The 10,557-nt window shown below is 37.4% G+C and overlaps 1 protein-coding gene across 1 annotated transcript in view; it reads right to left on the bottom strand.

Moving 5' to 3' along the window:
* casd1 (CAS1 domain containing 1) overlaps window positions 1-10,557 on the bottom strand; it is a 16,664-nt gene that overhangs the window by 2,937 nt on the left and 3,170 nt on the right. The window contains exons 2-17 of the mRNA XM_084131089.1: window positions 8,388-8,484; window positions 8,175-8,295; window positions 7,331-7,369; window positions 7,148-7,210; window positions 7,013-7,057; window positions 6,804-6,927; window positions 6,526-6,728; window positions 4,329-4,742; window positions 4,149-4,238; window positions 3,935-4,054; window positions 2,743-2,899; window positions 2,536-2,615; window positions 955-1,056; window positions 715-855; window positions 560-637; window positions 266-358 (exon numbers count right to left, since the gene is read on the bottom strand). Coding sequence (XP_083987215.1) covers window positions 266-358; window positions 560-637; window positions 715-855; window positions 955-1,056; window positions 2,536-2,615; window positions 2,743-2,899; window positions 3,935-4,054; window positions 4,149-4,238; window positions 4,329-4,742; window positions 6,526-6,728; window positions 6,804-6,927; window positions 7,013-7,057; window positions 7,148-7,210; window positions 7,331-7,369; window positions 8,175-8,295; window positions 8,388-8,484 — 1,967 coding nt within the window. The remainder of the gene's footprint in view (window positions 1-265; window positions 359-559; window positions 638-714; window positions 856-954; window positions 1,057-2,535; window positions 2,616-2,742; window positions 2,900-3,934; window positions 4,055-4,148; window positions 4,239-4,328; window positions 4,743-6,525; window positions 6,729-6,803; window positions 6,928-7,012; window positions 7,058-7,147; window positions 7,211-7,330; window positions 7,370-8,174; window positions 8,296-8,387; window positions 8,485-10,557) is intronic.

The raw sequence follows: 10,557 nt of genomic DNA, 5'->3' as shown, positions 1-10,557 counted from the left end.
TTTCGCCAAACAACTGTAAATGCGACTTACGTATTGCGGCTAAACATTCAAACCGTTAGAATAGTTTATTTTATTCAACATTGGTGCCTGCCGGCCTACTGGACTTCCATCAGATATTACTGTAAATGCATTCCCTGTTCATTTTATACTGAAAGAGTCACAAGTTGGAATTGTCCGTCCTAATCAACCGCATGCCGAAAATATCATCAGTATGACGTTGACAATAACCCAGAGTATTCTTTTAAATGTTTGTTTGCACTCTCACCTCTAGGGAGATCTTTCCAAACCATGCAAAGAATGAGCTGTACAAAGAGCGAGCATAACCAGGAATATTCCGGATCAAAATGAAAGCCAGAATCTGTGGGCAGAAAAAGCGCAGTGATAAAAAGTCAGCAGCCTCACAGGCACAACACAACGAAACAAAAAGCCTTTTGAAATGGATCCATTATTTTAGGTTGCAAATGTTCTTTCTGTTCCCAAAAAAGCCATCTGAAGTGTTGGTTAAAGCTGTGTATGAGAACAACATTATAAAAGAGCACATAGTGGGATGGGTACTTGCCTGAACAACAGAAATGTATGGATGCATCTCATTACACTCAGACTTGTTTTTGCACCCACTGGCCCAAATGGAGTATGTCTGTAAACAAAAGAACCCATTGTGAAGAAATCAGATTACCATTTAAGTGTCTCGAAGAGAGACAGAATAAGCCTTACCAAAAAGGAAACCACAGAGATGAAGAGCAGACAGTTGGAAATCTTGTTGGAGAAGAGAGGCTCTCCTTTGCCTTCAGACAGCAGCTGGCATTTCTGAAGCAGCAGGTATATGAAGGCAAAGAGCATCCCGTTGATCACAGCCTAGCATCCAAAAGAGCAGAAAACATCCATTACTTCAAGATGTGAATTTGAGAAATGTTTTACAGGTCTTATTCGTTCAAATGAAAGTATTTTACGTACAAATCGATCAAGTTTCCACCTGAACCACCACTCATGGATGCTACCTTGCAGTTCAAAGAGCTTTGAAACAGGCCAAACAGAGAAAACACTCTCAAAGAGTTCCTGCAACAAACGCAAAAGATTTAGATGCTCTCATTTATTCTGATGGTCCACTTTAGACATTCTACTAACTATAAGTAACTTTGCAACTACACTCACCTAAAGGATTATTAGGAACACCATACTAATACTGTGTTTGACCCCCTTTTGCCTTCAGAACTGCCTTAATTCTACGTGGCATTGATTCAACAAGGTGCTGAAAGCATTCTTTAGAAATGTTGGCCCATATTGATAGGATAGCATCTTGCAGTTGATGGAGATTTGTGGGATGCACATCCAGGGCAAGAAAGCTCCCGTTCCACCACAACCCAAAGATGCTCTATTGGGTTGAGATCTGGTGACTGTGGGGGCCATTTTAGTACAGTGAACTCATTGTCATGTTCAAGAAACCAATTTGAAATGATTCGAGCTTTGTGACATGGTGCATTATCCTGCTGGAAGTAGCCATAGGGTACATGGTGGTCATAAAGGGATGGACATGGTCAGAAACAATGCTCAGGTAGGCCGTGGCATTTAAACGATGCCCAATTGGCACTAAGGGGCCTAAAGTGTGCCAAGAAAACATCCCCCACATCATTACACCACCACCACCAGCCTGCACAGTGGTAACAAGGCATGATGGATCCATGTTCTCATTCTGTTTACGCCAAATTCTGACTCTACCATCTGAATGTCTCAACAGAAATCGAGACTCATCAGACCAGGCAACATTTTTCCAGTCTTCAACTGTCCAATTTTGGTGAGCTCGTGCAAATTGTAGCCTCTTTTTCCTATTTGTAGTGGAGATGAGTGGTACCCGGTGGGGTCTTCTGCTGTTGTAGCCCATCCGCCTCAAGGTTGTGCGTGTTGTGGCTTCACAAATGCTTTGCAGCATACCTCGGTTGTAACGAGTGGTTATTTCAGTCAAAGTTGCTCTTCTATCAGCTTGAATCAGTCGGCCCATTCACCTCTGACCTCTAGCATCAACAAGGCATTTTCACCCACAGGACCATTCTTTGTAAACCCTAGAAATAGTTGTGTGTGAAAATCCCAGTAACTGAGCAGATTGTGAAATACTCAGACCGGCCCGTCTGGCACCAACAACCATGCCACGCGCAAAATTGCTTAAATCACCTTTCTTTCCCATTCTGACATTCAGTTTGGATTAATGAGAAATTGAACAGGTGTTCCTAATAATCATTTAGGTGAGTGTATATGTCAACTACCAGTCATTAGAGACTGTCTGCTTAATATCTGCTAACACTTTATTTTGATGCTCCCCAACAGACATTCTACTGACCAGAAGTACTTTTGCAAGCACGTCAACTTATTCTCCTAACCCTAACCAAACAGTCTACTAATACTCTAATGCAAGTTGGTTGACATGTAAATGCAAAGTTACTTATAGCTGGTAGAATGTCTAAAGTGGACTATTGAAATAAAGTGTAACCAAAAATGTATATCAATACTGTCTAACAGTCTTACTGTAAGAGAGAAACTCACTTGTGAGTACGCAAAGAAGCAGATGAAAAGAAGCAAACCCAGAAGTTTCAACAAGACTGCCAGATTCCAAAATGCACTACCTGTGCGTAATTGAGGGAAAAAAAAGAGAAAACAATATTTCAAGGCTTAATATATAAAATCAAAATGATGTTAGGCTTGTTTAGAGTGTACGAAATGAATAAATGCAAACATTGTAATATGACTTACCATTGGCTTGCTTCTGAAGAATCTGTGGCCATAATGCCATTGTGGCATAAATAACTGCAAACCAAAAGGTGACAAGAGGCACAAAGTAATAGAACTGATAAGGCCTGTCCATAACCAGACAGAGCACCACCACTAGAAAGTTAAGCCTGAAGAGAACCTAAAAGACAAAAAAAAAAGGACTCATTATTTATATCAATACAATATTACAATTTATTTTTTATTTATAAACCACAGTTTAAAACAACCAAGGCTGACCAAAGTGCTGTACAGAAAATAATAAAACTAAGAAATAGAAACAATAGAAACACACAACAATAGTAAAACAAAAAAAATCAAGCCTATGATCAAGGATTATTGAAAACCAAAGAGAATAAATATGTCTTTAGAGCAGATTTGAAGGCAGAAATAAAGGCAGCTAATCTGATGTGAAGAGGTAGACTGGACCTGCAAAAGTCGTTTTTTAAGTCTAGCTCTGGGCACGATGAGTAGACAGAGATCACTGGATCATCATACTGTGCATACTGGATATCATACTGTGCAATAATGCATTACTATTAGCATTTTCACTGATTAATAAGTTTGGTCACATCCACTTTAAAACATTTTTCTACATTGCACAATAACAGAAAGTCAACAAAACTATAATCTAGCTTTAATGAATAGTATGTTAATATATACCCAACTTTTCAAAAGTTTGGGGTTGGTCAGATTTTTTTGATGTTTTTGAAATAAGTCTCCTATGCTCATCAAGGCTGCCTTTGATAAAAAGTACAGTAAAATATCATTATTATAAATTCAAATAATTGTTTTCTATTTTAATATATTTTAAAATGTAATTTATGATGGAAAGCTGAATTTCCAGCATCATTACTCCAGTCTAGAGTGTCACATGATCCTTCATAAATCATTCTGATATGATGATTTGTTGCTCAGAAAACATTATTATTATAAATGTTATGTATTATGTATAAATTATTTTAGACAGTTAAAACAGGTGCTTTTGATCAATTTAAATGTCTACTTGCTGAAATAAAAGTATTAATTTCTTTATTCAACTAAAACCATTTCAAACCACTCAAACTAATGGTTTCAGACTAAATCAATTGAACTAAAACTAGTTTACATTTGGCCTTAAACATTTTTTTTTTTTACAGAGGACCAAAAAAGATCAGCAAAGTCGGGCAACAATTACCTGACACACTCTGTAAATTCCAAAGTCTCCCTTTAGCCAGAAGAATGAGAAGTGTCCATATCCTGTTTGGAAGAGATAAGCAGCTACCAAGACACGGACATGCATGTACACAGGTATGAACTGAGGAAGCAAAAAGATTAAAAAAAGGAGATTGAGAGTGCAGTCACTACTAAAGCAAGTAATCCAAACTAAAAAAATTTTTTTTTAAACGTACAGCACTAGCTCCAGAAATGTGATAAATTAGGATAACCAGCTGCATCCAGCCCTTCCATTCATCTGTTTGCTCTCTGTTCAGGAGTTTTGTCTGGAAAGAAAATGTTTAATTGTATGATAATCAGTATTGATATTCGCTTTTGGACTAGAAAAACAACAATTTCCCAAGAGTCTGTGTTACCTCTTTGCTGTTCTCATTGTAGAAGATGCCCAGAACGAAGATGTAAATAAGAGGGATGAAAAAGGTAGAATGTGTGTAGAATTTCTGTTCCTTCATAAAGATGTCTGCCCTGTCACACATGTAGAAGTACACCATGATAAGGCTCATTTTGCAGATGGCCAGTAAAGGTCCCTTTGGGTTGAGTTGACCCACGACAACAGGGGGTTTCTTCTCTTCTCCGCTCTCCACATCAGGAATGGGCCTGCTCTTATGATGTCTACTATAGCCCAGTAGGAGGAAGCAGATGATGGACACCAGGAAGAGACCAGCAGCTAGCTTCTGAAGGACGCTTAGTGGAGGAGTGCTCTGACAGCAAGAGCCGTCGATGGGCTTCAGGATCTTGTTGCACATGGAGTTCATCAGAACCATGGCACCCTGAAAAGAGGGTAAATAATTCCTATTTGTTAAAAATAATTAAATGGAACAACTAACGCCGGTTTCACACCGCAAGCGTCAGCGGCGCGTGAGCAGCGCGTATTTTTTTCGGCGTCCATGTTATTCAATGAGTGCATTCACACCGCACGCAGAGGCGGCGCGGCAGCGTGTAGCAGGAGCAGAGCAGGAGCAGCAGTGCCGCGATCGTTTCAGCGCCTGGTCTATTTTTTGCTGCGCCGCTTACGCTGAATTAAAGTGATATGCATTGATCATGGCCAAAATACACCGCAGTTTTACCCAAAAAGCGCATTGATGATATATTGTGTTTTAAACAGTCAATCAAATGACCAACATCAATTTAAAAAGAAAACAAATGTCCAAAAACAAACTTGTTGCCCGAACAATAAAAACAAAGACGAACCAAAAGTTATATAAATGAAATGATTAATAAAATAAGCTTCTTGACAAGTCTTTTCTCTTAAATGTATTTGAAAACGAAATAAAGCAATGCCAACTTACCCTGATTATAGAGTAGCCTACTCTGTCTATACACCGCGCGTGACAAACGCTGCTAGTGTGAAAGCAAAACGCTCGTGTCCTGCTCCTGCTCACCATATGCACTGCTCCTGCGCTGCTTACGCTCTGCTAATGCGTGCAGTGTGAAACCGGCGTAATTGTCAAAACCAAGGGCGTTTTCACACATGGTAATTTTGCTCGGATCCACACAAAAAGAACGGTCCGAGATCGCCTGCTCTGAACAAGGTGGTCTCAGCCAGCTTAAAAACAAATGAACACTGGATTGGTTCGCTTGTGGTGAGAAAGCAATCCAACCCAACAGAACAATGAACCAGGCTGTATCACAATGTATGATGATTAGTAATTACGTACGTTGTGTGAAAAGCAGTAGTGTTTGTTCTGCTAATGCCTCTCAAAATGAATTTTGAGTTAACCTCTAAAGAGAAGTGCGCCTTTTAATCTAAAAATGCTGCTCTTCTTCGAAATAGGTAAGAATGTTGTCCTGACGAAGCCTTGATTCATGCTCTAAATGATAAAGTAATATAACGACAGCTACAAAGAAAGCCAGATGCAGGTGTGCTCTGACCAATGAGAGGACAGTTTACTCACACGTGGCTTTTAAAATCAGGTTTTTAATGTTGTTTATATGTCAACATATATATGTTATATTAACACTAGTAACATTAGTAACACATTATTAGCGGTTTGATAAAGTTGTCAAGCAAAAAACTAATAATATCAATTACCGTTATGTGTCCGACGTTGTATAGAGTGCTAAATAAAATGCATTAACATTCTGATAAGATCGACTTGTAGACGACCCTATATAATTCGCTTTTCCACTTCTTCTTCCGAATCAGTTTCTGGTTCAAACATACAGTATATGGCAGAATTTAACCAGTATTTCCACTTGCCATTGTGCAGCATTTACTACAGTAAAGTTGACCGAGTGGATAAGGTATTCTGAGCTCGTGGAATTTATTTTCACGTATCCGCGAATACTAAACGACGCAAGGGTGTAGAGTTACAATCAAGCTATTTTAAGGCATGAAGAATTTTTTTCACAGAAAAAAAATAATAATAATAATAATAATAATAATTTTGGTGATCAAAGATGAGTTTTAAAGGATACAATTATTGACTACAGGGGGACTAACAAATTTTGAGCCATTTACAAATGTTACATGTAAGAATTTTAATCCCTGTTTTGGAACAAAGCAAAAGTCTACAAGTCTGAAAATGCCCTAAAGCTCAAATGTAGACTTACAACATCTCTTGTGCTCTCAGGAAGGTGCAGGCCATCCACCGACTGGGAAATGGTCTCCATAGCAGCTTGCCGAGAAGCCTCTAAGAACTTGACCTTCTTTTTGCTGGTATTTAGAGTACTAACCGCCGCCTCGTTGTACAGATTTATCTGCTCGTTTGTGATCATCTTTCGGCTGTCACTTAGCACATCCTCATAAACAGGATCTAAATAAACAGGCAGAATGTAAACATAAGACAGGAACATGAAGGGTTCCAGTGCATCTGAACATCAAAACTCACCTTGCAGAACCCAATAGACTTCACTGTGCTCGGCTAGTTTTTCCAGTGTGTCTGATATAGCTGAGAGGTTTGCTTTGTACTGAAAGAGTGCCTCACTCTTGCCGTTGTGCAACTTAATGGACCACTGTTGAAAACCACAAACATCAGTCAGTAGAATGATTTTCAACAATAGCACCTGAAGGCCATCATGACTGCAAACAGGAACTCACCGTAGCAGCACCAATGATGATGACATGTGGTTTGGAAGCAGATCCCTATAATTATCGAGAGATGAGACAAGATTCTTAAGCTTGTGATTTAATAACCCGCCTAATTTGTATCCAGTACAAGTTAATCGTCTTTACCTCTGTCCATAACATTAACTGCTCCTTCAAGGAATTATTAACTTCTGCATACCACAGGAAGTCCTAAAAGGTGAACATATGGAACAGAGTTGTTATATAATAACCAATAACCGTGATGGATCAAGTCTCAAATAAAATAAAACTTTCTGCTGCACTGGACACAATTCATTAAAAAATACTTACCACAGTGGAATCACCATCTACAAAGGGGATGTTTTCATGCTGGGGAAACAATTGATAGAAACAGGAAAATATATATTTTTTACTCATAATAATAACATATTTATTACTGTCATTGCATCTACTGTATATTTGTAATAATAAAGGATTAGCATTAAATGTAGTATATCTTTATAAAATGCACTATACTTGTTAATTTTGAAAAACAATTTTATATATATATATATATATATATATATATATATATATATATATGTGTTTTTTTTGTTTTTTTGTTTTTTTACAAAGAATTACAAATTATATTTTTATACAATTTCTTTTTAATAAAGATTATTGGGCACAGATCAATCGTTCATAAACACTGGAACATTCCATAAAAAAATAAGAATTGTTCATTTTGATTCCATGGTGATTTTAAATCATGTCAAATCAAGACTACAAAATGTATTTTATCATGCATCGAGTTTGGGCCGACATGTTGAGATTAATCAGCAACCCCTTTGTCATAGACTTTCACTTATAATAAATTAATCACATCTTACAAAAGTAGAAAGAGTCTTCTATACAAAAACAAAAAGTATTGCATGCAGGTTAATGTCTATAAACAACTGCTTTGGTCTGAGGCATATTTTGAAATACCAGAGGAAATGTTGTGGTTAACAGGAACAATTACACCCTTTCCTTTTTAATTTAAATATAGCCTTTGACTGGTGCAAGTATTAAACTCACAATTGCTTGAGGGGCATCCAACAAAACACCACTTTGAAGTACATTTTCACTCTGATTTGGAATACATTATACCAGTTAACCAAAAGAAGGCATACTGAAATGAATAGCAACAACAAACCTTGTTTCCAAATTCTTTCACTTCAGGGTTCATCATTTTGATGAAAGAATAGAAGAGCTGACGTATTCTAGAGTCACCTACAAAAGCTATTCTCTTCTCTCTGAGGCAAAGGTTTGCTTCACTGAAAGACAACAAAAAGGACTGTAAATTGCAGCCCACATTTCTACCCCACATACATCATTGACGTACATTAACAATGACAACATGACTTACGTGCTTTTGTACTTGTGTAGCATGCAACCGTAGGGCTGCCATACATTGTCCCCTAAAAAACGTCCACTGGATAAAAGCCAGTCGCACGTGTCACTGCCTGAAAGTGAATAAACCAAATTTAGGAAAGGGTCAGTAAGTTCTGTCATGAAACTCTAAATGGCGCAGGCTGATAGCCTAGGTCCTTAAATATATTTGTTAGTGATCACATCGTTGTCTTCATAGCGCAGCTTATTGGTTGCTGTAGCTCAACATTAAAATACTTGGCATTGTTTGCTGTTAGCAGTCTGCAGCGCGCTTTCAGAAACCCTCCAGCTTCCCCAGCTCCACCTGACTGTATAGATCTACTACGGGGGTTATTTCATGTATGTTATATGCAGCAGCATGTTTTACATAATCACAGCAGTCTGTGAATGTATTGGCAGTAGCAAGTTTCTTTACTAGCTCTGCAGCAGATCTATTCTGCCAAGACCAAATAGCTACATTAACATTACCATGCCAATCTCTCTTAAAGGGGTGTCACCTTTTCACAAGATGTAATATAAGTCTTTGTGTGTATGTGAAGTTTTAGTTCAAAATACCCCACAGATATTTTTATATAGCATGTTAAAATTGTCACTTTTTGAGGGTGAGCAAAAACGCACTGTTTTGTGTCTGTTCCTTTAAATGCAAATGAGCTGCTGCTCCCGGCACAGGGGGCGGAGCTTCAAGAGCCTGCACTCACACAGACATGCACTGAACATTTCAAAAACTTTTAGCCTTTTATGTTCAAACCAGACTCAGACAATGATGGAGAGACTCAAGTGAAAACATGCAGAATGCAACAGGACATTTCTTAATGGTTAGTTGATGAATTTATGTAGCTTATGTGTAGTTATCTTCTAGTCATTGATTAGCATATTCTGTCTTGATAATCTATAAATCGTGCTCAGGGGCGGGGATTATGTAAATTCTAGGGTTGGTGATGTCACAAACCCGGGAGGAAGCTCCTGTAGTCTCTACCAGCCGTTTGTTGTAGTCCTTAAAAAGCAATTTCTTTAAAAGCAAATATCTCCCTTTGCTTTGAACTTTGAGCACTGTAACTTTGCAGATGTTGTTTATGCTCAAACAGCAACATTACACACTAACTAAAGTTAAAAAAGTGAAATCATAATCAACCACCCCTTTAAGAGTTGTCATGACAGATTAATTGTTACTCAGCAAGAATGTCTTCAATTGATCAAAGGTGACAGTAAATACTTTTATACAGTTACAAATATTTTTTATATATTTCAAATAAATGTTTTTCTTTTGAACGTTTTATTCAACAAAGAATCATAAAAAATGTATCACAGTTTCTACAAAAATATTGAACAGCACAACTGTTTTCAACATTGATAATAATAAATGTTTCTTGAGCAGCAAATATGCATATTAGAATGATTTCTGAAGGATAATCTGACACTGAAGACAGAATTCTGCTTTGCATCACGGGAATAAATTACATTTTAAAATGAAAGGTGTTTTAACTTTCAATGTTTCATTTCTCCATGTGCCTTTCCTTCAGCTTCTATGCCAGCATGGTAAAGATAGAAATCACATTTTTATTTTTTAAAATTACCCCAGGGCTGTTGAAAAATCTCGAGGCAATAAAGACTTTGAACAACTGGTCAAACCAGACCAACTGTGGAAACTTGTTTCTTTCATTCCTGTATTACAGATGTAAAACTGCATTTAACTAGCATTTCAATTCATTTTAAACAAAGTACATAAAAGATGTAAAATTTCATCATTGTTCAATCATTCTTTACAATGTAAACAATGATTGAACAATGATGAAATTCTCATTTTTAGATGAGCTCATCTGATGAGATAAGATCTTTCATGCATGTTAAAACAAATATGCACTGCACAATCCTGAGAGATCACAATATTATCAACTGAACATGCCTAAATATTAAGATGAAACCAATAACTATGCTTTAATATAAGGCAACACATGTCAGGACTAGATTAATGATTAACCATGGATTACGGTGTGCCTCCACCTATAAGCTTTACTGAAGGTACCTGAAGTAGACTTGAGAATAGAGATACTACAAGCATTTGACTGGATTTCAAAATCTAGTTAACTACAATTTTGGGGCATTAGACACGCCTATAATGCCCCCAGAATACTACCTAGGCAGTTAAT

The sequence above is a fragment of the Abramis brama genome, assembly GCF_963993115.1.
Source record: "Abramis brama genome assembly, chromosome: 12".
In the NCBI taxonomy this organism is placed as follows: Eukaryota; Metazoa; Chordata; class Actinopteri; order Cypriniformes; family Leuciscidae; genus Abramis; species Abramis brama.
Note: the sequence above shows the minus strand (reverse complement) of the source record. Positions and strands in the feature narration are given on the sequence as shown.